The sequence below is a fragment of the Lytechinus variegatus genome, chromosome 15 (assembly GCF_018143015.1).
Source record: "Lytechinus variegatus isolate NC3 chromosome 15, Lvar_3.0, whole genome shotgun sequence".
Classification (NCBI taxonomy): Eukaryota; Metazoa; Echinodermata; class Echinoidea; order Temnopleuroida; family Toxopneustidae; genus Lytechinus; species Lytechinus variegatus.
In genome coordinates this window covers 11,342,212-11,368,836 of record NC_054754.1, presented here as the reverse complement: position 1 = coordinate 11,368,836, position 26,625 = coordinate 11,342,212, and the positions used below count along the sequence as shown (strand labels likewise).

General features: G+C 36.0%; 2 protein-coding genes across 4 annotated transcripts; one reads left to right on the top strand and one right to left on the bottom strand.

Moving 5' to 3' along the window:
- Positions 1–723: 723 nt before the first annotated feature.
- On the bottom strand, positions 724–19,364 carry LOC121428795 (U4/U6 small nuclear ribonucleoprotein Prp4-like). Of its 2 annotated transcripts, none has more exons than XM_041625630.1 (15): positions 19,319–19,364; positions 13,717–13,885; positions 13,063–13,139; positions 12,777–12,849; positions 11,738–11,868; positions 10,583–10,665; positions 9,509–9,602; positions 8,919–9,013; positions 7,707–7,889; positions 7,023–7,112; positions 6,363–6,485; positions 5,587–5,694; positions 4,369–4,487; positions 3,136–3,185; positions 724–2,420 (listed from the first exon to the last, which is right to left on the bottom strand). In XM_041625630.1, the coding sequence occupies exons 2-15, from the start codon at positions 13,853–13,855 to the stop codon at positions 2,277–2,279; spliced, it is 1,509 nt and encodes a 502-aa protein (XP_041481564.1). In that variant the 5' UTR covers positions 13,856–13,885; positions 19,319–19,364; the 3' UTR covers positions 724–2,276. The 2 variants fall into 2 exon arrangements, with proteins under 2 accessions (XP_041481564.1, XP_041481565.1); XM_041625631.1 differs by having other exon boundaries at positions 19,268–19,353.
- Positions 18,326–26,625, top strand: LOC121428798 (vesicle-trafficking protein SEC22b-like). 2 transcript variants are annotated; one of them, XM_041625636.1, is made up of 6 exons: positions 18,326–18,351; positions 19,855–20,225; positions 22,062–22,177; positions 23,075–23,235; positions 24,278–24,424; positions 25,099–26,625. In XM_041625636.1, exons 2-6 carry the CDS (start codon positions 20,151–20,153, stop codon positions 25,248–25,250), a joined length of 651 nt encoding a protein of 216 aa, XP_041481570.1. In that variant the 5' UTR covers positions 18,326–18,351; positions 19,855–20,150; the 3' UTR covers positions 25,251–26,625. The 2 variants fall into 2 exon arrangements, with proteins under 2 accessions (XP_041481570.1, XP_041481569.1); XM_041625635.1 differs by lacking the exon at positions 18,326–18,351 and having other exon boundaries at positions 19,806–20,225.

Below are 26,625 nucleotides of genomic sequence, written 5' to 3'. Positions count from 1 at the left end.
TCACATGACCAAGGTCAAAGGTCATTTAGGGTCAATGAACTTTGGCCGAATTGGGGATATCTGTTGAATTCCCATCATAACTTTGAAAGTTTATGGATCTGATTCATGAAACTTGGACATAATAGTAATCAAGCATCACTGAAAATTTTGTGCAAGTTTCAGGTCTCATGATTAAGGTCAAAGGTCATTTAGGGTCAATGAACTTTGGCCGAATCGGGGGTATCTGTTGAATTACCATCATAACTTTGAAAGTTTATTGGTCTAGTTCATTAAACTTGGACATTAGAGTAATCAAGTATCACTGAACATCCTGTGCGCGTTTCAGGTCACATGACCAAGGTCAAAGGTCAATAAACTTTGGCCGAATTGGGTGTATCTGTTGAATTGCCATCATAACTTTGAAAGTTTATGGATCTGATTCATGAAACTTGTACATAAGAGTAATCAAGTATCACTGAACATCCTGTTCGAGTTTCAGGTCACATGATCAAGGTCAAAGGTCATGTAAGGTCAATGAACTTGACCATGGCCATGTTGGGTTTTTTTGTTGAATAACCATCATATCTCTGTAAGTTTATTGGTCTAGTTCATTAAAAAGGGAAATAAGAGTAACCATGTATCACTGAACATCTTGTGCGAGATAGAGTAGTATTCAAAGTGAGCACTGCTGCTATATTGAACCGCGTGATGCAGGTGAGACGGCCAGAGGCATTCCACTTGTTGTTAACTAGTTTTCCCTATAGAAACATGAGTTAAGCCCCTTTCACAATTGGTGGTGTGACTGCCTACAACTGTTGCGATTCTGTGCAACATATATTGTGATCAAATGATCACAAAGAATCGCACGAGCGAAAGCCCCTTGACTTGTTCATGAAGTCCACTTTTCTTGTCTCCATATTGCAGACTCTATATGCAGGTTTCCTTGTGCTTTGTGTTAATTGCAGTTGTAAATTTCATCCACCTTATTACTTCATTCCATCCATTTTGATAATACCTCACTGACACCAATGGCACTGTTTAATGCTTGGAGTAATTTCTCACAATGGTAAATTACAAATACACAGAGGAGACTAGGTTTTGAATCTCACCAGTACTTTACAAAGCACTAGTTCTTTCTTTTATTATGTAAAAAAATCACATCTTTGTACAAAAGAGAATAAAATTTACATTTTACTGAATGCTTAGGAGTATTGTTTCTTCCTCTGTCTTGACTTGGTTTGAGAGAGATGAGTTTGTATAAAAACAAATGAAGATAAGAATACAAGACATTGTACTCTTGATAGAATATAATAAGCATGGATCTACACATGGATGGAATTCAACATGTTTTTTGGAATTATTTTTGAGTCAACATGAATTTTAACTAAGTTTTTTCAAGTCTTACTGCCAGACTTTTGGCCACAGCAGACATCTGAAACATGCATATTTTAGCTTTGACATTGATGTCATCATTTAAACATACTTTTGGGTTGGTATTCTGCAGATTGTCTTGTCTTGTAACTTTTATGTGATCTTGGCAAGATCACATTTTGTCAACCAAACACTAATTCTATATGAACCGATCTACCAATAGAGAGGTGCCTCTCCTGTAAAAAAACATGTAGCAAATTATTGACATAGGCTTAATTTATTTTGCCCCCTTGACGCTTACAATTTTTTACGCTTCTATGCTGATGTAACATGGAGATTCTTCTTGGGGCAACTTTGATGTGATCATTAAATTGGTATAAAAAAGTCTGCAAATCTGTCTTTGTAATATCTTTGGAATGTCTCCTCTTGTAAAACAGGATGTTCTTCCGGAATCCAGCAATAAATACTTTTTGTTGACCAAGAAAAGTTGCATTAACCATTGAAATACAACAGCCATCAAATTATCATAAATATACTTGTAGTTGCTAAGGCAATTAAACATAAAAAAGAGACAATTTCATAATTTAGCCCTGGGGTCCATTTCATAAAGGACTGTGCCCTGTTACCATGGTACATGTAGTTGGCAATAATGGCAAAGTTACAACAGTCCTTCATGAAACAGGCTCCTGGTCTTTGTCTGAAATGTAGTGAGTGATTAATATTTATGTAAATCTCCAGTGCGAAGGAGTAATTGTATTTGACAAGTGTCTCAAAACCTTTCCGTCACAAAAAAGGACCACATCAAATATCCATGATTTGAAGAAAGGGAAAATTTTTCACCTTTTGAGCTTGTTTTTGTAAAAAATGTGTCTCCAGTCTCCAGTGTCCAGTGTGAAAGAGAAACAAAAGAAAAATCCCACTTTATCTCACTCAGGAGCCCATAACTTGAATGTCCTGTCAAATGACGATGTAGCAATGTATTTCTCATTAGGTGACAGGTCAACGCACATGACCTTCCCATCATGCCCTGCCAGAGTGTTGAGAGGCGACCATCCTGGATGGGCCCAAACCTGTGAATATGAGAGAAGTTGGAGAACAATACAGTGTTTTTCAATAGAGATGTAGAAGCATCCCAAGAATGTCAAGAGGCATATCAGAATTGTAGCGTAAATATCTATTAGTACTAAGTGACATATCTGTAGAGAGTTATAGTCCAATGAATTAGTTTCTGGACTTAAAAAGAGGGATGTGGTTTTGAATCTCAGCCATGGCATAATTTCTTTCAGCAAAAAATTGATCACACTGTGTTGCACTTGACCCGGGTGAGGTAAATGGGTACCCAGCAGGATTGCTTCCTTGAATGCACTGATCGCTGCTGATGAAGTGGTAGCTCCAACTACAGTGGGTAATAAAAGTTGCGGTTTGTATCCTCTGGCAAAAAAGCGCTTTATAAATCCAGCTTTTACTATTGTTGTTGTTATCTGAGAAAAGATTGTGCTGGGGCAAGCACCAACATCTCATTCCTCCCAACATAAAACCCTGAAAATGCTCTGTCTATTCCATTTTTGCCCCTAGATGTGGCACACCGACCCAATGTCCCCTTTGCCTCCCATTAATCTGCTACTTAACAAACAAGATATCTTTGACAATGACAGCAAACTTATTTAGGGGATGATTGATGGATAAAAGTACATGATCAAAGATAAAAGAATATGATCAAAATTTATCAAGTTGTGTGCCAATATACACAAGTGATTTATAACAAGATTCAGTGTACAATCTTACCTTTGCTGTGCCATCATATGAACAGGTGATAAGATAATCCCCAGAAGTTCCTGGAAAAATAAGGTTGAAATTAAAACAGAAAGTTAATTGCTGCCAGTCTGAATTGAATTTGGAAAGGGAACATGTTTCTCATAGTACCTAAATTTTCTTGAGCCACCATTATATTTATTCTTCATGCAGAATTCACATGTACTATGGAAATGTGGCAGCAAAACTACATGAACTTCTACATAACTTCAGCATCTTGCCATGTCAACACTTAATTGAGATAATTATTGTAATTACAAAAATACATATATGTATAGGGGAAGGCAGGGTAAGTTCTGACACTTTTTGCATTTTGCATGTTAGAATTGATATGACTAGTACTATTGTAGAAATAAGTACCTGGCCTTTAAATTTGATTCTTGGGAAATGTTTTTAACCTACATATAACTTTCTACCCCCACACTGAAAGTCATCGTGACCTTTGAAAAAACCGATGTCAAATGGCTCAACTTGCCCCATACATGGGGTAAGTTGTGCCACCGTCTGGGGTAAGTTGAGCCACAAAAACTACGTACAAAATGTTTTGGGGGGAGAACCAGCATGTCAATTTCTTGTTTAAAGTCTTTTCACTTGCTAATTCTCTATACATACTAACATCCTTTAAAAGGAAAAGAGCAGTCATGTAAATTGCTCCTTTCGGGCTGCATTTCAATCGATTTTTATGGTTCGTTTGTTTTTTAAGATACATTACCATAAGAATTACCATGGCTCAACTTGCCCCATGCTGTTTGGCTCAACTTACCCCAGTCCAAACTTTGTAATTTTGTATCCACACATTTATTATGCATCCATCATATAAAAGACTACGACAAGAATGAAGATCCATACCTGGACTAACAATGTTGTTATCATGTCTTTACTATATTTAAAGACGTGTGTGTGTATAAAGCACTTATCTATTTCACACTCTTTTTTTTTACTTTTTTGGCTGAAATTCATACTTTTCCCTCTAAAAACTACTTTTGTTTCAAAGTTGAAAACAATGTGGTAGGGTTAGGGGTTATGATATGGGTCATCAATACATGACACCACCACAATGTCTGACTCATTCATTATTGGCCTGGGGCTGGTGGCTCAACTTGTCCCTATGCTCAACTTACCCCGCCTTCCCCTAATCATTCTACAGACACACATAAAAACAGCTTTCTAGTAGATTCAGTTCACTTAAAGTGATTCCTAAATTACCTTGGAATTTGAGTCCTGTTATGATATTTTGATGAGCTGGAATGGTGTAGAGTACTTTCCTCTGTCTCATGTCCCATATCTTAGCTGTGTTATCCTCACTACCAGTAGCAAGCTGATAGCTGAAAGAATATAACAAAGATAGATAGATGATATCACTGCTGAAGTAAAAAATACCTCGTAAAGAATGAAAACACTCCACAGGTGAATGAGATGACAAAAAAGGGCTGCTTAGTGCTATAATACTTTAGAGAGTTTGCTCTTTTACAAGATGCAGATCTATGAATTTTGGCTAAAAACACTATTTGCATTGGATTTGTACACAAATTCACATTTTTGAGCAATTTTGGATCTGATTGCACTTACAAAATGTTACCTAATTTCGTAACCGCATACCCTAGGGTTGCAAATTTGGTCTCAAAAAGTTGCGTGAGACTTGCAAGTAAAAGGTCAGTGAGTGACCTGGTCAAAAAATGTGCACGGCAAATTTATCCCGAAAAATCATGAGGGGAATCAGTCCCCCCCCCCATCTTTTTAGGGTGGAACAACACTTCTATGAAATGCTGGGCTCATAATATTTGTTCTATATACATGGCAATTATAATACAACAAATTATTAAGTGCTTTTTTAATATTCCTATTCTTCCCATTTTTATGAATAATTACTTTTCTAACTTTTTTTTTCATCAGGACAAGAATAAAATTCAATCGGTTAATACGTTGACACCTGGCACTCCATAAACTTGTGGTCTAAGTTAAACAACTAAACTATGGTTATAAATACCACCCATGGCATAATGTCCAAGATGGATAAAATCAGTTGAATTGCGACATAGTCCAATCCTACTTTGCTTCATCTATCTATTTATTATTAATTCGGCAATTACAATATATATATACAACAGGGATTTAACAATACATGAATAAAAACAGAAACATGGGTGGGTACATGTAGCTTAGCTGCCTGGTTTGGGAAAAGCCAACTTGATAACTGTGACCCGAGGGTCTCCCTCCCCAACCAAGCTACATGTACAAAGGACTGGTCTGTAATGATGAGAATAAATAGAATATCAAAAAAAAGATAAGTACAAATATCATAATGACTTGAGAAAATTGGTAGTATACAATAAGACGAGTTAATATGCTTATTTTTTTCCAACAAGTAGCTATAAAGAAAAAAAAATCCTTCAACATGATGTGGAATATCCAATGGTCACTTACCAGTTTGGTGAGAAGTTGACCGCTAGTACTGACTTGAGATGACCCTCCAAGAACATGATACATCGTCCTGTCCTCAGGTCCCATAACCTACCAAAGGCATCCATTCCACTGAAAAGACAATGGTTATATACACACATTAAGAACATGTCCTCAGTTTCTATAACCTACTAAGTGCATCCATTCCACTGAAAAGACCATGGTTAGATACACACATTATGAATGTTGTGTCCTCAGATCCCATACCCTTCATCAGAGCTGCCAACCTGAACAAAAACATTTCAGTATTTTTAAAGCTGAAAATCAGTATACGACAACACATTAAAGTGAAACTTGAGAAATCAGTATTTTGCATGAAACCATCAGAATTCTCATTTTTCAGTACTAAATACTGAAAATCCGTACTACTTGGCAGCTCTGCTTCATGTATCAAACTCATCTGTTTCACTGAATAGGTAAAGTTTATAAACATATCATCATCATCATCGTCATCATCGTCATCATCATCATCACCATCACCATCACCATCACTACTGTCATCATCATCATCACCATCATCATCATCATCATTACAATCATCATTATCATCATCATCATGGCCATCATGATCATCATGATCATCATCATCATCATCATCATCATACTCATCATCATCCTCATCATCACCACCACCTCCATCATCATCGTCATCCTCATCATCGCCATCATCCTCCTCATCCTCCTCATCATCATCATCATAAATCGTTTTGTGACACCAAGTCCTAAGCTGTGTTACATACCCCGTTGCACATACAGCACCATCCTTCTGAAAGTCGATGGAGTAGACTGCTTTACTGTGGCCCTCCTGGTGGAGGATCTCCTCCTGTACCTCAAGATCCCACAGTCTCCAGGAGGAGTCAAAGCTGGAGAAGAGAAGAGGACTTGCGCAAGTTGGTTGGGAGAAACAACAAGACATAAAAGACATTCGCCTGTGGCAGGTCACTGAGGCAATCAGTCAAGGGGAATGGGAGGAAGCCCTTGATACATGATCTGTGACTACTAAGCTCAAAACTCTTAATAAGCCAAATAGTACATGTTAAAACTACAAAATCAAGTAAATTAGCTTATATCAAAAAGTGACCGGGTACGCGGTTACCAAATTACACAACATTATCTTAGTACCTGTCAGACCCAAAACTGCTAAAAAAAGTGAATTAATGTATAAATCCAATGCATATTGCATATTTAGCCAAAATTCATATACAGTATGTATCATTATTTCTATTTTCAATGAATAAACTTGATTAATTTTGTCCCCCCCCCTCGGCTGTGAGATGGGTTCAAATAACTCAGCTCTTTTGTAGTTAATGTTCATGTATTCCATTGTAAAGCAGAAAAGGGAATTATGAATCATTATTGCTTATTAAATCTAAGAGGAGGCTGAATAATTCTGATCTTACCAAGCTGTACCAAGGAATCTTCCTGAAGGGTGGTACTCTATTCTGCTCACCCTTGCTTCATGACCTTCTATGTTTGCAATAGGTTCCTCACTGTGTTTCAAAAAAAGAATCACGAGTTTGTTATTACCTGCACTGTTATCAATTGAACCAATCCAATTATTTTACAGATTAAATGCAAAATACTGTGTGTGAAATTTTGATTATTTCATCAATGCATTATTTCAAAATCTGAAATCATCATCATCATCATTATCACCACCAACTTTACCTTCTTCATCACCATAATCACCATTTTCATCATCATTACCATCATCACCATCTTCATCATTATCATCACCATCAGCATCATCACCATCACCATCACCACCATAATCATCATCATCATCATCACCATCATCCTCGTCATCATCATGATTGTCATGATCATCGTCATGATGATGATGATGATGATCATGATCATCATCATCATGACCATCTATACCATCATCATCACAATTATCATTATAACCACCATCTCCATCATCATTATTACCATCATCATCATCACCACCACCATCATCATGACCATCAACTTCATGACCATCATCATCACCTTCATCAACATCATCATCACACTGATCACCACCATTATCACCACCACCAATGATCATCGCTTAATAGTATGTATTCAATAGAAGAAACTACCTTTCAAAGTTCCAGAGCTTGACCGCGCCGTCTGCCGAGCAAGAAGCCATGCAGCAGGCATTGGGGGAGAGCGAGATGGTAGCTTGAGGGTGGAACACCACACAGCCCACATGGGCATTGTGGCCTCTCAGTGTCTTGAACAGATTGAAGTCCGGTGATGTCCACAGCTTGATCAGACCACTCCTACAAATGACCAAGAAGAAATAAACACCATATTTCTATTAATTCTGTAACTGATATCTACCAGACCTGTCGGAGTGAAAGAAAGCACTGTGTACGGGAGAGAGTAGGTCTACACTGAGTAAGGAAATGCTATTTACCATGATTTTGTTTTTATTTCATTTTTGCTATATTCTTGTTATATCTAATGCCCTTTTTTCACAGGATTTTCTTAACCCCGGACTATCGCTAACCCCGTACTATCCTTAACCCCGTACTATTTTTTTTTCCTTTTCACACATGCCAAATTGTTATTGCTAACCCCGGATAAGGAATGCTTGCTTTTTACACACGAAACTCGCTAACCCCGGACTAGAGGTTTTTGTCGATCATTCGTAGTACAAGTGCTTCACTCGTACACTAGTTTTTACACACGCTACAATTTCCTTAACCCCGTACTATAGGTGGGGCCAAATTGCCATTTAGCCCCAATCATCCAGTGGATTTTTTATCAACAAATCCGGTCCAATAGTACGGGGTTAAGCTTAGCCCACTTTCGTTTTACACATGCGATCTTAACCCCGTACTATTGCTCTTAGCACCGCAATTGTTGGGATAACCCTGCTTTTTTGCAGGGCCAAATAATCCCGTACTATAGGTGGGGTTAGTCCACTTTGCAAAAACGCTGTGTAAAACGAAAGTGGGCTAAGCTTAACCCCGTACTATAGGTGGGGCTAAATTGCCATTTAGCCCCACCAATAGTACGGGGTTAAGGAAATTTTAGCCTGTCTAAAAAGGGTATAAGTCACATCGGGGGGGTCTACACATTACTTTAACCCTCACCCCCATCAATCTTGATGACAATGTTAATGCTTTCTGTGGAAATTTAGACTGTTATTAAAATGGCACGGTGGAGCCAATTTTGTAAGATATTTAATCATTGCTTTAAGAGAGGAAGCATAACATGAAATAAATAACCAAAACAGGGAATTAAGGAAAAGAGAGATAGAGAGGTAAGTTAAAAAAAAAAAGAAGATATAACAGAGAACTTGCCATGAAGCTGTGGCGAGCAATCTTGAATCAGGGCTGAACCGACAATAAGAAATAGGCCTTTGGTCTCCAATCTGACTACCTATTGCTGTTAGACTCTATTAAAACAAACAACACAATATTAAAAAGATATGAAAATATAGAAAAGATGAAGAGAAAGTATCATATATAGCACATATGAATGACACATGATGGCATTCAAATTATCATGATGTCAAACACTTCAATACAAAAAAAAAAATGCACAATGGATCATGAAGGGTTGTGTGGTCTAGTGGTTAGAGCATTGGACTCGTATGATTATGAGGTTGTGAATTTGAATTCCCACTTGGCCATTATCTCCACTTTAACCCACCTCTCCCCCCAAAAAAAAAAGGCCTGAGGGTAATTTGTGCCATCTACACTGTCAGCCACCAGACCCAAGTAACTATGTAATTGATTTTACACAATCCTGGCGTTGACATGCCACGGAAAGCTACTCTGCCAAGTTCCGAAAGAGTCTTCAACAGTAACAGAAAATTCATATTCTGAGGAATTTCGAAGGAAAACAGAAATATGTTATTTAGAATCATTTTGTAGTGTGTAGTGCTTACTCTTGCTTTTCTGTGTAATTCTTGTCTCCTTGCATTTGACTGGGATTCCGGAATCCTCATGGTTTCTGCTGCTTCCTGTAACCTCCTATCAGCTCTGTCCCAGAGGAATAAAAACATTATTTTGTTCAGTAAATATATTGATTAATTGTCCAACAAATAGAAATTTGTATCCCTTAAATGTGAAATAAATCGGCATGATGACAGATCATGCAAAATGACCAACAAGCATGAACATTAAGCATCAAATACGAAACAATTTGAAGGAATACAAAACTTCAATAATGCATACCCGGTAAAGTCTGAAAAGATATCTGTGAGAAGTATGGTGAAAATTTGTTTGATTGCAACCATTGGGATAATTATATACAATGAGAAAGACCTCGAACCAAGTTAAAATGGTAAAAGATGCTTCAATTGTGGTAGCATTATTATAGACTGCTGAAAACGTAAGTTTTAGGCACTATGAAGGCAAATTAACTCATTATTATGGCTATTATTTCATATAGGCAGAAACAAAAAATGCTCTTGGTACCATAGAAGCATGGCTGTTCCAAGCAGAAATTTTCCATCACTAGAAAATTCTTGGATTAATCATTTTCCAGGACTTTTCATAAAAACCAAACAAATAATATCATTAATAAATAAAACCCTCCATTAATCAAATTAAGTTTATGCATTTTAGATAATGACAGTGAGACAGAATGCATATGAAACACAGTGTTACTTTGTACATATACATGTACTGTGTTTGCATATAAGCCAAATGGAATAATGATCATGGAGGCGTCGTGGTCTAGACTCCACGTCTTTCAATCTGAATGACATGGGTTCCATTCCAAGCCACGGTGTGTTTTCCTTCAGCAAGAATTTACCCACATTATGCTGCACTGAACCCAACTGAGGTAAATGGGTACCGGCAAAAAAAAGCTGTGCACACCAGAATCAGTAGACTAGCTTAGCCGGGGTAATTTAGGAGTGCCTTGAGCACCTAGCAAGATGGATACGTACGCTATACATATATTATCATATTTGAGAATATTATTCAAATGAAAACAAATAAACAAGTTAATTCACCTTGGTAAAGAATACTCAGCAATCCACAATCTGGCATTTTTCAAACTCGCAGGACCCTCGTGATACCACGTAGTTTGCTTTTCCTATAAAAATGAAAAAATATTTACAGTAAAATGTAGTTAAATTCAAGTAAATTCTCGTATTTGATTCTAGAAAAACATAACATATATCATACAATCGCATGAACACTTAGTTAAACTTGAGCAGTTAAAGATTAAAATATGATATCTACAATATAAGATTAAAAAGCGCACATCAGTATTGGAAAACAAAACAAAAGGAATTGTCTAGATAAGATTGGGAGAGATGCCAAAAAATGTATGAATGATAAAGCCCATATTTCTTACACTTCAAATGTGTCAATTCAAAATGGGAAACAGAATTAACTGAAGATTTTTTAAGGTCAAGTCCACTCTAGCATCGAGCGGAATTGAATCAATGAGGAAAAACAAATAAGCATGAGATTGACAATTCATGTAAAATTATACATTATGGACATTGTAATATTGTGTACAGTTTCAAAGTTCCACAACAAGAGCGATATGTAACATAATCTAAATACCTCAGATGAATGCAAAGGCAATACAAACCCAAGAGTTTCAAATTTGAAAGGCATTGAATCCCATTTAAAGGGGAAGTTCACCCTGACAAAAAGTTTATTGTAAAAATAGCAGGAAAAATAATAAAAAATATTGCCGAAGGTTTGAGAAAAATTCATCAAGTGATTAAAAAGTTATTAGAATTTCAATAATTTGATTTGTGACGTCATATGCGAGCAGCATTCCTACATAGTGAATGGTAAAAAATCAATGAAATGTTTTTTTCCCAGAAAATTGAAAATGGTTTTCACTCTACCTTTTGTATATCAATAGGCAAATCATTTCACACCAGATCATGAATAGAAAACAAAATTAAGGCATCAGGAACCATAAAAAATTTGAATTTCAAGCATTTTATATTACATAACACATGGGGCAGCTGCTCGTTTATGACGTCACAAATCCAAAACTTTGAACTCTAATAACTTTCGTACTCTTTAACGGATTTTCCTCAAACCTTCACCAATATTTCTTACTATTTTTTCTGCTATTTTTACAACAAAGTTTTCTTCAGGGTGAACTTCCCCTTTAATTTTCCAAACCTCACACTTCTTACCGCTTGATCAGCTTTGGCCTTCTCTTTGCTGGCTTTCTTGGCCTGTTTGTCTTGGTCGGCCATCTCCCCTAGAGCAGCAAGGAGATGTCGAAGCCTCTCTCGTCTCTCGGCCGGGCCTTCCCCAAATATACCTAATAAAAATACACAAGCCCACACATGCAAACAAATTCACCTCATTTAGAAATGATATTGTTTTACAATTCAGAGCACTTCATAAAGGTCAAGTCCACCCCAGAAAAATGTTGATTTGAATAAATAGAGAAAATCAAACAGGCATAATGCTGAAAATTCCATCAAAATCGGATGTAAAATAAGAAAGTTATAACATTTTAAAGTTTTGTGACAAAGTGATATGCACTATACAGTGACATGCCATGAGACAGACGATGTTGTTCCTCACTCACTATTTCTTTTGTTTTTTATTGTTTGAATTATACAATATTTCAATTTTTACAGATTTGACAATAAGGACCAACTTGACTGAACCATATACTAGTAAACAATGCTAATTCCACATGTTCACAGAGGAATTAACCATTAATTCACTTGGCAATGAGGAAAAAAACTAGGATATTTTTATTTCATATAATAAAATACAAAAGAAATAGTGAGTGGATGACGTCATCAGTCTCCTCATTTGCATACCTACCAGGATGTGCATGAACAACTGTTTTGTGAAATTAAACCAAACTTTAAATGTCACAACTTTCTTAATTAATATCCCATTTCGATTAAATTTTCAGTGTTATGCTTGTTATATTTTTCTCTTTTTATTCAAAACAATTTTTTTTGGGTGGACTTGTCCTTTAACAAAGAATGCATCTTTTTTTTTAATCTTCAAAATGTATATCATGGCACATGCATTATTCAGAGGCCTTGGAAGTTCAAAATTTAATTTAAAACATTTGCAAACAGCAATTTGATTAACATAATCTCAAAATAAAATTCATATACAATAGTTGTACTCCAAAGAAAGTACAGCATAAACATATCAAGTTTATTCACACAAATTGAAGTTATTATTTAGAAAATTACTTACAAATAGGTTCTCCATATTTCCTCAGCTGTGCCTTTACTTCAGAATCATCTGTTGAAACTGTGATTTGTCTTGCCTGAATAGAGGAACGAAATCAGAATAAATCAAGATAATGAAAAATCTCTTTAAAAAAGAACAAACTTTTAAGTGACCACCCACCACAAAATGTAATAGTCTGAAGAACTAAATTTTAGGAATGCAGGTACATTTTGAAAAAGCAGTTCCAACATTTTGGAATATTAATATAATTAGTTTAACATTTGAATAACATAAAGTAGAATACACAAACCTTTCTCCTTCTTTCAAATTCTGCCAATAATTCTTTTCTTCTTTCACTGATGTGTTCTTCCATATCAAATGTTTCACCTGCAAAAAAAACAAACAGTTTGATTGCTATCATATTATCAATAATGCATTGCTATTTCTTCAAGATGAAATAAAATGTTTAAAAAAATCCTGGCTTTAGGTAATTTTGATCAATAAGAACTTGACCTTGGCTTGTGAGCATCAATGCCATCATCACATGAAGGTATCACTAATGCATCTATGATCTAGGTTTAATGAAGTTATTAGTTACAATCTTGAGTCTTTTAGGTAAGCTTGGATATTTGTGACAAATGATGGATGGAAAGGCAGCATTTCGATCCCTTTAGACTTGTTTTCACCACTGTTTGGGAGAGAGCATAAAAACCATAGGCTTTTCATTGAAAAGTCTACACTAGTAACATATTTTTGGGGGGATGACCGCCAACTGAAGCTAATCAATGATTATTTCATGAAACTATCAACTGGGTTCCTAAATAATTTTTTGCATGAAGAAAAATCTAGCAATCAGTCTTTGAAGGATTTTTACCTTCCTTTTTTTTCATATGTTTCTCCCACTTCTGCAATCTAAGCCAAGCTGACTGCAAGTGAATGTATTCTGCATACAGTCATAACTCACCACTGGAGAGGTTAATATTGCCAGCCTCAAGACCTATGTTGATAGCATCAGAGGCATCAGGTTTCTTGAGATGCTCCTCCAGGGAACCATAGTGGACCCTTGGTTTCTTCAAGGCAGGTCCTCCATCCTCCTCAGACATCTTGGATTAACTTCTTAGACCTACGGTTCACTGATAATATTATGATTTAAAAGAAATGACCATTTCAATCATTAAACAGAAATTTTTATAGATTTTACATTTCATTGAAAAGATAAATAACGGGATAATCATAAAAACTAGAGATGCTCGGCGGGTCGCGCAGCCGAGCACATGTATCCCCGAACCCACCGCGCCATCCGTCATTGCGATATATAGAGCTCACACAGAAATTTGACAAAAAAATACAACTATAATGGTGACAATGACCCTAGCATGCAGGTCCCCAAGTCCATCTACCATCCAAGTGTGGTTGAAAAGTGACTTATGGTTGCGGAGAAAAGAGTCTTGCATGTTAATTTCAACGTTGACCTGAACATGACCTTTGACCTTACCATGTGACCTCTGACTGCAGCATAACATGCAGGTACCCCAAATCCGTCTACCATCCAAGCTTGGTTGAAAAGTGACTTACGGTTGCAGAGTTAGGTGTCATAAGAGAGTCTTGCATGTAAACTTTAACGTTGACCTGAAAATGACATTTGACCGTACCATGTGACCTCTGACTGCAGCATGACATGCAGGTACCCCAAATCCATCTACCATCCAAGTTTGGTTGAAAAGTGACTTACGGTTGCAGAGTTAGGTGTCATAAAAGAGTCTTGCATGTAAACTTTAAAAATGACCCTTGACCGTACCATGTGACCTCCGACTGCAGCATTACATACAGGTACCCCAAATCCGTCTACCATCCAAGTTTGGTTGAAAAGAGACTTACGGTTGCGGAGTTAGGTGTCATAAGAGAGTCCTGCATGCAAACTTTAATATTGACCTGAAAATGACCTTTGACCTTACCATGTGACCTCTGACTGCAGCATAACAGGAAGGTTCCCAAGTCCATCTATCATCCAAGTTTGGTTGAAAAGTGACTAACGGTTGCGGAGTTAGGTGTCTTAAGAGAGTCTTGCATGTACAGTTTAATGTTAACCTGAAAATGACCTTTGACCTTACCATGTGACCTCTGCCCACATCAAATTCGATAGGCTTCTTCGCTATACCAAACTCAACCTTCTGCCAAATTTGAAGACGATCGGAGAAGAAACACAGCTGATAGAGCGCTCACAAGGCGGCGCGACGAGGCCAAATCCATAGTATCCTCCGAACTCTGTTCGGGGATACAATTAATTCATCATTAGGTTAATTCCATCATTATTCCATATCGAATTCAAGTGATTATAATGTTGGCGTTACAGGTATAAGCCAGTTCGTAGTTCCTTCTTGTTCATGATCAAAAGATTCTATACATGATCAGAGGAAGGTCATTTGTACTAAAGTAACTCAACAAAATTACAAACGGAGGAAGTTGGAAATTGGCCATTTAAAGTATGTTTGTCTTTCTTCCGTAGTTAATACTTTCCCTGCACGTACCTGTTTTAGAAATTATAATACGGTGAAAAAGCATACTTTGAGCTTAATTTTTATGCAAAAATCATTTGTGTGATTACAATGGCTTTGATCTTTGATAATATAACGACGAATCTGTGGGGCATTTCTCTGGCAATTTTCGCATCGTGGAGTACCCTCTGGTGCCCCACATACTCCTTTTTGTGTAAGTTGAAAGTGAGTGTAATGACGGCAGCTCCGTGCTCGCACAGCTCTTATCTCTGGATCGTTTTGGAAAATAGCAGGGGCCGCGGAGCGAATAAATTTAATTTACAAACCAGTAAAAAAGGAGAACAAAGTACAAAAAATTGTTATTCTACATAATAAAGAACTTAAAAATAACATGTTTGGGACCACAAAGAAGTATACCCAGTTCTGTGTCAGGACGATTCATCTCAATTACAAAGTCATTTGGAAAAATTTACAAGCAAAGTTTTACAATTTTTAGTACAAAAAAATTATTATGATTTACAAAATATTATAGAGAACAAAATAAATGATTACAACTATTGAATTCATATTTTTAGTTTAATCTAAAGAAAAAAAAAGAAGGCTTCCAAAATATAAAGTGTCCGGACACCCGACCCCCCCCCCTCATTTCTAAAGCATTCTATTTCTATTCTAATTTTTTTTTAGAAACACCAAATATCATTATGATTTTTGTTAGATTATGGGATTTTTTTCTTGCTTTAAGATTGTACTTTTTTCTTTCTATCTTATCCTTTTTTTCTTCATCATTCTATCCTTCCTCTTTGCCCTTTTTTTATTCATCTATCTTTATTTCCTATCTTTCTTTCTTGATCTTCTGTTTATTTTTTTTAGAACTTTTCTTCTTTGTCTTACTCTCATTCCTTTTTCCCTTCATTTTTTCTTTCCTTAAACTTTTCCTTGCTTCCTTCTCCCTTTTTTTGTTCTTTCTCTCCTTCCATTATTTCCTTTTTTTTTATTCTCTCCTCCCTTTATTTTTTCCTCCCTCTCTTTCATTCTTTCTTTCATTCTTTATTTTATTTTTTCCTTCTACTTTGTGTCCCTTTTTCTTTCTTTCCCTCCCTCTGTTCCTTCCTGTTTTTCTTCTTTCTTTATTTCTTTCTTTCAAAGAATGAAGGAAACATTTCCTTTCATTCGTTCTTTCATTCCTCCTCCCTTTTTCTTGCTTTTTTTTTATACTTTTCTCTCCCTTATGTTTTCTTTCACACATCTTCCCTTCCTTCTTTTCTTTTTCTTTCCTACTTAATTCATTTCAAAGAATGACGGAAACGTTTTTTTCTTTTATTCTATCTTTCATTATTTTATTCTAACATTCTTTTTTCCCTTCATTTTCCCCTTCATTTTTTTCTTTCCGTTCTTAATTCAACTCTTTTCTTTCGCCTTTTCATTCCCTCCTTCATTCTTTCGTCCCCCCCCTCCAATTCTGTACATTTTTCCCAAGTCGAACACTGAGTAGCCTCATTTGTTGATCTTTTTTTTTTTAAGACCTGGTTCGGTCGATACGCTCATGCAGCATACTTTGTCGATTGTCCCGTATTTCTTTTTGTGAAATCTGGGCTCCATAACACGAAAGTTTGCAATGAATTGCAAATATGTAAGAACCACACTGATTGGTTCCTGGTCAGTATTTGAAAAAAAAATGCGCGTACAACCTTGATCTTGATTGGCCAGTCCATTTAGCGATTGATCGCTAATCTTTGTGTTACAGAGCCCCGGTCACCCTGCATTCAGCTGGTTCCAAAACCAGATTTGTGAAGCCGATGTGAAATGCATTATGGGTGAAAACGCTGAGAGCTCTGTCGACCGCGTCGATCAACTTTCCTTATCGGATTTACGAGCGGCCTGTGTAATACACCGTGAGGGACCCTACTGAGGGGATTAGCGGTGCTGCGAACGAGGCAAAGCGTTTGAGAGTCAGATCTCCTTCTGTTAATAGCTGTTTTAATTGAGCCAAAAAGATACTGATTATTTATGATAGTTTTAGCTTTCTTCCTGTTTTCTGTCTATCTTTCTTTCCTTCCTTCCCCCCTCTCTTCTTTCAATTTATTTGTGACTGTCTTTGTTTTTTTATTTTCCTTTTTTCGTCTTTCGTTCTTTCTGTCCTTTTAAAAAATAATTTTCTCTATTTCTTTTTCTTTCTTTAATTCTGGAGTCCATCCATCGTATATTTATCTCTTCTTTATACCCTTTCTTTCCTTCATTCTTTCTTCCTTCCATCCATCCTTTACCCTTTCTTGTCTTTTATTTTTTCCTTCTTTCGGCCCTTTCTTTCATTCATTCCTTCCTTCTTTCTGTCTCTTGTTTTCTTTTTTTTTCCTTCATTCCATCTATCCTTTTACCTTTTCTTTTCTTTTTTACTGCTTTCTTCCTTTTTTCTTTCCTTCATTTCTTTGTCTTTTGGTCTTTCGTTTTTTCTTCCTTTCATCTATTCTTTTACATTTTCTTTTCTTTTTTATATTGCTTGCTTCCTTCATTCCTTTCTCCTTATCATTTTACCTTTTCTTTATGGCAGTGTATACAGCCACACGCGTGTGTCTTTACCATCCAGCCACACGCGTGTGGTTATATCTAGAACACCTATCTGTGCATACCGCCACACGCCGCCAGTAAAACACGTATGTGGGTCTGACCGTCTATATCACGATCAAAATAACCTCATTTCTTCATTAAATTCTTACATTCTAAACCCTTTGATATCCTTAGATCGTTTCAATTTCATTTTCACCGTCTTCTCTCCTTGCTTTTCTTGTCTTGTTACAAACGGTCGTCTGTTTAACAGCAAATTCTCTTTTTCTACTTGTGTCGATTCTGGCTTCCTTCGCGGTGGCAGACCCATACATACAGCGTTAGCGCAGCGCAGTAGTAGACATACACAGTTTGGGTTTACGTTTGCGCTGCGCTAACGTAAACCCAAACTGTGTATGTCTACTACTGCGCTGCGCTAACGCTGTATGGGTCTGCCACCGCGAAGGAAGCCAGAATCGACACAAGTAGAAAAAGAGAATTTGCTGTTAAACAGACGACCGTTTGTAACATTAACAAGACAAGAAAAGCAAGGAGAGAAGACGGTGAAAATGAAATTGAAACGATCTAAGGATATCAAAGGGGTTTAGAATGTAAGAATTTAATGAAGAAATGAGATTATTTTGATCGTGATATAGACGGTCAGACCTACATACGGTACGTGTTTTACTGTTATTACTGGCGGCGTGTTGCGGTATCCACAGATAGGTGTTCTGGATATAACCACACGCGTGTGGCTGGATGGTAAAGACACACGCGTGTGGCTGTATACACTGCCTTTCTTTATATCTTCCTTAATTCCATCTTTCAATCCTTCCTTTATATTTTCATTCTCTCCATCTCTCCTTTAACCCTTTCTTTTGTTATTGCTTCTTTCCTTCATTACATTGTCTTTGTTCTTTCTTTAGTTTATTGCTTGTTTTCTTTCTTTCCTTCATTCCCTTTGTATTATTTTCATTCTTTCTTTCCTTCCTACATATCTATCCTTTCTTTACCTTCTCCCTTTTCTTTTATTCTTTCATTCCTTCATTGTTTCTTTCATTCCTTCTGTCTTTCATTCCTTCATTTTAGGGGTAAGAAAGGACAGAAAAATAAACTTGCGCCTTTTTGAAGGACCAGTCATGCCAGTCATGCCAGTAGATTTTAGGTTCGGACCAGTAACTAAAAAGTGGAAAAACTGGGTATCTTCTGGTCCGACGTGAATAGGTTGGACAGTAGCAAAAAGGGTTAGTGTGGAGCCCTGCTAAACAGCCCCTGCCTGATGCATTCTGCGATTTTCAGTTGAACTCTTTTTTACCACGCAATTTTAAATACGTGGGACATACCGTACGCAATTCAGAGCTGAGTCAGGTAGGCCTACACCAAATTCACGGCATGACTCACACTTAATATTATTTAATTGACTAAATAAAAACTAAAATCGAACATAAAAAACAGTGAAATATTCATAATAATGCGTACATTCTCAATCAATAGGGGAAATACGAAATATAACTTAAGAAAGCTTCTCACGTTCCAAGTTCGACAAAGTACAGTTGAAGATAGCCACTAAAAAATTGACTGCTTGTTTATTTTGTAATTAAACAAGTTAAACAGTGTTTGGGGTTCAAATATATTGAATGAATTCAATTCTTTTTAGTTTGAAACTTAAAAGTCTATCATTGTTATTTTTAAAATTGATTTATTGATAAAAATATAACATCATTGACCCCGTATTTTATTTTCAATTCTTGGAAATACGATTCTTAAATTGATATCTCTTTCATGTTCTCTCTTTTTCGTCCTCGAATTTCATGGTAAATTCCAGGCGTCATAGTATTTTAAATTCATTAAAACTTAACGTTATGAGAGTTTTTCTTTGTCTATGATTTTGTTATTTATTTTGAATTGGAAATCTTCTAATATAATTGCATTTTATTCAATAAAATCTTAGAAAAATACAATGTATGCATTCAAATAGATAATCCATCTTCAAAGTTTCTGCCTTGTGTCTTGATATAAGGCTAATTATATGGTACACGTATGAATCTTTCTCTTTTTTTTTTCAGATCCACCCTGGAATTTCGATTTAAATTGAATTTTAGGTATACCATTTGGTTACCTTGCTATATTCGACACACATTTCTCAAGTTAAGTTTACGAACTTAGAGAAGAGTTATCCACACTCATCGGGAATCGACGTGTTTAGAACCATTAGTCAGATCTGCGAGGGCGAGTTCAGCATCACTACCGTAGCTCCACGTATTGATTTTGCTGTTGGCAAACTTGAGCTGAGGAACAGTTGCACTAGACCAGGTCCATCCATCCATTCCTTTCTCTTCCTCATCGTAAACAATTTCTCAAGATGGTTTTGATGACAATGATAGCCCGTGTTGCTGACGGGCTGCCCTTAGCAGCTTCGATGCAGGAGGATGAACAAGTAAGTTATCTTCTCTGTACTAAACCAAACATAACTCAAAACAAAAGTTTATAAAAAAAGTCAAAACTAGCCAGTGCGGCGCCAGCTAGTGCAGTGTGTGTGGGGGGGGGGGAGTGGAAGAGGGCCCAAATAATGGAAGCTTGACCTGGCGTGAACAAAATTGATCAGTGGAGAAAATCAGAAAGAAAAGAAAGAATGAAACAGAAAGAAAGAAAACTAGAAATAGTAGAATGACAGTAGAGGCGCACGGCCAATATTGGAGACTGTCTCCAATGTGGGAGATTATCTCCTATATCAGAGACTTTTGTGAAGAATTTGGGTATCCAATTTCAGAGACAGTCTCTAGTTTTGGAGACCAATTTCCTTTGTTTACATTTGCGGCAAAAGGATTACCTTGGCGGCAAATAAAAATGTGATAAGCAGATTCCTCATGAAAAATTACCCCTTTTCACCATCTACTTTAAAAATTCACCGTCTACTTTTGTTTTGATAAGGATTTTTGTTGTCAATCACACACAGAACAAATGGGCTTCTGACCTCAGTGAGACAAAATTTTGGGTGGAAAAAATCATGCTTTTGTTGGTGTTGTTTCTTTTGTCCTTTTGCAAAGCAAGTCTCCAATGTGGGAGATTGTCTCCCCTATTGGAGAGAGTCTCCCATATTGGCCGTGCGCCTCTACTGAATGAGAAAGAAATGAAGGAAAGAGAGAAAGGAAGGAAAGAGGGCATTATCGTGGTTTATGTCACCAGTCCATTTAATGCTGTTTACAGTATTTCGTCAACGGTGGTGACTTCTTTCCACTTCCATTGACTTTGTACAGAAAAAGCGCACACACACAAGAAGAGAGGTGACAACTTTCACGATAAGGCCAGAAAGAGAGGGAGAAAGAAACAATAAAATTTAATAAAAAAGAGGGGAAGAGAGAAATTGAAAAAATATTAAAGACCCTGGCCAGACCCACTCATTCAATGAACAAGGTTATGATATAACCTTGTTCTCAGTTACATCTCCATGTGTAGCAAAATAAGGGTGGCAATTTTGGCTTATTTTCTCTTTTTCTATGGGACAGATGCTTGATTTTTTTACACTGTCAGTTTTTCAGTACAGCAGTTCATCATATAACTTGGCTCTTATGTAAATTTGATTCTTTAAATTATTTTTTTCTTAATTAAAAATAGAGATTGAAAAATGAAAATTTTCTTGCCATAATTACTTTCCACCAATAGAGGGCGTACACAAAAATATGCCCCAAATTCAAGTTTTTGAGCGCTCTGGTGAATACAAAAATTATTCCAAGTTACTAATTAAAAATAAAATCGCAACTGTATGGAAATTAGTAAATTTGGTCGCAAAAGTGATATTTTAATGATTTTTTTAAAAGTGTGTGATATGTACAGCACTGGCATACCATAGTCCTACCTATAGATTCCACACAAGCAGGATGGTTGCAGTGAACAAGTGGCCAGACCCAAAAGTGAAATTGACAAACCAGATTAGAAGATAAATTCACTAGACACAACCATTCAACATGGATTTTCACCACTTCCCAGCTGAGTATTGTGTTCCTGCATGCTTAAATTGATGAAACAGCTTTGAACTAATTTTCCATTTGTCAATTTCACTCTTTTGTTGGGAAGATAGATGGGAGGGGGGGGCTATGAATGTCCAATGAGCCAATTTGTTAATTAATGATTAAAACTAATATTTTTAAGTGTCTTCATCTTCGATGCATTGAAGTTGAACAATAGTAGGCATACATAGTAGGAATTCTGAAAGATGTGGAAAGTGATTGTTCAATGTAGTTTCATTTGAAATGTTCCTTTGACCTCAATTCAGGCAGGCCGGAGTTTGCAAGAGTACCAAACCCAAGCCAAGATGCTTTTCAGAAATCTCAAGCTTAACGAGTCATCCCCAACAAGGTTTACCATTGAATCAGGACCCATGTTCTTCCAGTAAGTGTAATCATATCATTCTAAAAAATACAAGAAATAATTCTACCTTCCATTGCCAAAAGGAAGAAACCAAGAATTTAGACAAAGTCTGCCCTGAAATATTACTCTCTTTTTTTTTCAAGGTAGAAAGGGGGGGGGGGTGGAGGAGATGGGTATGAGCAGAAAAAATGAGAAGCATAATTATAATAAACCAAGATTTGATGAAAATTCATCAAAGAATAACATTTTGATTGTTTTCCACTTTTTAATTCAATTTCAAGTATCATGAACCATTGAAATATTGTGATTTTACAGTTCTGCTCAAAAGTTAGTGAACCCCACCACAAAATGCACTCCATCATCCTGAGTGATGAATGTAGATAACAACACTACATTGTTCAGCAAGCCCAGACAAGCAAACTTTATTTAATGCAATATTTTATCACCCGACTTCACTATTAAATATCTGAATTATGGCAGAACTTGAAAACTTTAAATATGTTCATTATTTGGTGGAGTTTACTAACTTTTGAACTCCACTGTAGGTGATTTAGTGATGGGGGAAGCAGAAAAGGTGCTTTCATGAAACATCACATCTTTGAAAAAAAAATCCATTACTATGGTATTCTTAATTTCTCTGCTAGACAATTGGCTAATGAACGTCGGGGGGGGGGGGGCCTTCTTTGATTACATATTTTCATTATTTTCCTATTTACCAGAAGCATATCACACATCCTTATAGTGCTATGAACCTTGACATTTATAATTTGAATAATTGCGAATTTAACCATTGCAGTAATTAAAAAACATAATAATGATAATAATCAGTTCTTTTATAGCGCATGACACATTATAATGTCTCTATGCGCTTCCAAAGGAATTGGATATTATTACAATATGTTATAATTTTCTTTAAAGCTATTTGATCCAGACTGGGATCTGCTACTTGACTCTCTGTGAGAAATCGTTCTCCAAGAAACTTGCCTTCAACTATTTAGAAGAACTTCATCAGGAGTTTTATTCACAGTACGGCAAGAGAGTGGCCACAATTACCAGACCTTACTCATTCATTGAATTTGGTAAGTAGCAGGAATGAAGTGGAATTTAACAGTGGTAATGGATTGATCTGTGTGAAAAGCATAATTGCTGAGTCAATGTAGTTAAAAATACAGTCTTTGGCATCACCTTTTCTCAGGGATAGTCACTGGTATTTGAAAATTGAAAAAAAAAATGGTGAACTTATTGGTAGTCCACAATATGAATCTTGAATTACCAATCACATGAGTCAACAAAATAATGAGTACTGTATTTTAGCACTACCTTTTCTTTGGAAATAGACAGCATCTCGGCCCCGTAACACAAAGCTTATTGTTGAATAGCAAATATGAAAGAACACTTCTGATTGGTTCCTGGTCAGTATTTGGAACTAAATTCGCGTGTAACATTGACCTTGATTGGTCAGTCCATTTAGCAATTGACCACCTATCTGTGTGTTACGAAGCCTAGTATTTAAAAATAATGCACACTCCCTTTTCAGGCCTTGAATTTCAATGTCTTAGGTCAAGGCAACACTTCCATGTTACAGCACAATTAAGAAATGTAAGCTTGGCACAAAAAGATATCGTAAGCCCATTATAGGGACATTGGGGCCAATGAACAGGCTTGTACATTAAGAGTTACAAAACAGAAAGCAAGATCTTCTGTACCATATTAAAGGCCATCCAAAGCACGACCATGATGGTCTTTGATTGATTTAGAGATAAATGTCCTTTGTGGTAATAAAATAACCACCCACGTGTCTCTATAGATAATATATGCCAAATGATTTTGAAGAAATTGTGTGGTTGATGAGAAATAAGCGAAATAAACATGGCGTTTGAGCAATATGTTGTGCCTTTTTTTTCTGATCAATAATGATATACTGTCCTGCCTGATTCATCTGTGTTTGAGGTCTTCAGTGTGATTTTTTTTCAGCTTACATTGATTTCACAAATTTTAGTTTATGTTTAACTAGATTTATGATGATCTAGTGACAACCTTGGTTTTACAAACTTTCTCATGAAATCATTGTTTACTGGAAGTCTGCAACTATTTCCAATATTTTTTTGCTCTTATCTGCAGACACGTTTATACAGAAGACAAAGAAGTCGTACACAGATACACGGACTAGACGGAACCTTGCAAATATCAACACAGAACTACAAGATGTACAGAAGATCATGGTACAGAATATTGATGATGTCATGAAGAGGGGCGTTGGTCTCGAAGGTCAGTATAGAGAGTAGAGGTCAGAGGTCATGGGGTACTTGTAATTTGTATGGGTTGTGAATTTGTGTGTGTTCTAAACCTCAATTTCCATGCTCTTTTGAAATGTTCAAGACAAAGTACAAATGTTGCCTTTCCCTCATATCGTATATATGATGCAATTCCAAACATACTATGAAATGCCAGATTCCTTAGCTTACTGATTTGAATTATTCATTGGTACACATTTGTTTTGTTTTATTACTATTACTTGTTTCATTAAAAAAAAATATTGTCTTAATTGATATTGTCCCAATATGTGCATTTCAAAAAATTATGTGTCCTCCCACACCCACTTTTTCTGCTTTGTGAAAACTTGCCTGTCCTATTTACAATGGAGGAAGTTAGCATGCATGCATGAGAGAATGACATTGGGGGGAGGAGGGAGGGGGTCTTGAAGAAAAGAGATGATGACAAGGCAGCAATGGAGTCACAGTCAGGGAAGGTCATAGAAAAGATATTTATATTCAGTGCAATTAACAAAGGAGCTGAAAAAAATTGTACCTCATACAGTGAAAACAAGATGTAACGAAATTCGTAGCATTTAATTAACACAAGTATTTAATAATTTCATTTAGAATCAGTGTTGTTATGAGAGTATATTTATAATATGGGAATAATTGTACATTTTCTTATAGAGCTGGACAACAAGGCTAGCAATCTTTCTACAATATCCAAGAAATACAGACAAGATGCCAAAGCACTCAACCTCAGATCAAGGAATGCCAAAATAGCTGCCATCTTAGTCATCATATTCCTTGTTTCCCTTGCACTATACTTCTGGTGGTGATTTTGATTACATGTATGGACAATAATCTTCTTTAAACTCACTGTAAATTGGAACATTCCTGTAAATAGTATAAATAAATTATATTAATATCCTTGCTATACTCCTAATTTACCTGTAGATTAAGAATTGTCAAGAATGGAACGTGATCTTTTCTTAAACAATTTTCAGTTTCACGAAGTAGCCTTTTTTTTCTTCTAAATTTAATGTGAGAACTAAAGTTCTGCATTTGTGTGTTTATTATTATTATTGACTGGAATGGTGGCTTCGTGTTGAGTGCTTGCCTTATGAAGAAGATGATGTGGGTTCAATCGCCAGCCGAGTCATCTAGATGGTGATCAGTAGTTAGAATGGAGAAAGGAAGATGGTCAATGAAACATTTATTTTTATTAACTACTTTAGCCCATTTCAATGTATATCATACACCTTACAGTATGCATTGTCTTGACTTATTTTATATTTTACAAAGTATCAATTTTTGTCCTTAACTTTAACAGTAAAGTTGCATGGTATAAGATTTATGCATGAAAATTTATAAATACAAACATTTCATATCTTTAAATATAGCCCTGATACATGTAACAGTGAAGGGTATACATGTACATGTAATGAGAAAAAAGGGTATCAGGTTTTTAAATTGAATAATTTCATTATAATCTTGCAAGCAAAAGGTCAACTTTGTGAAAATGTTAACCTGTATTAATGAGATGATGTTTATTATAAAGGTGGTAAGTATGGGTTGGATAATAACATGTAGTATGCATGTAAAAATGGCATATAAAACCATGTATTCAAATCAATTCAATAAAATTTATTATAGATTCTTTTGGTTATAATACTATTCTTGATTAGATTTGATTTTAACTGGAACACATTTCAGTAACAAAAGTATACAAGTGTAATAGTTTATTAACTTAACATATTGTATCACAAGAGATATGGGCAACATCTTACCAAGAGTTTTTTTATTGATCCAATCAACCTCAGTCAGCTATATGGAAATCCATCAATGTCATATTTCTACAACAAGAAAGTTGCACGATGTCCTATGTAAATACTGGTAAAGAGAAGCACACTGAATTTTCAAGAAAACAATGAATGCATAAATCTACATCATATCTGGAAAATATTTTGAACAAACATGCATTTTAGAGGTTGATGTTGCTGGCTTTCCATATTTGTGGTCGATCGGATCAGTCGCAACTCTTTGTAAGACGGGGCCATGGTCTTCATAGGTAGGTCAATATCAATGCAAAATCAAATGCTGTTTGTTTTTACTGAATTATGTGCAAGGGCAAAGCAAGTTAAAGGGGAATGAAACCTTTGGACCAAATAGGCTTGTGTAGAAACAGAAAAATCAAAGAATAAGAATAAAGAA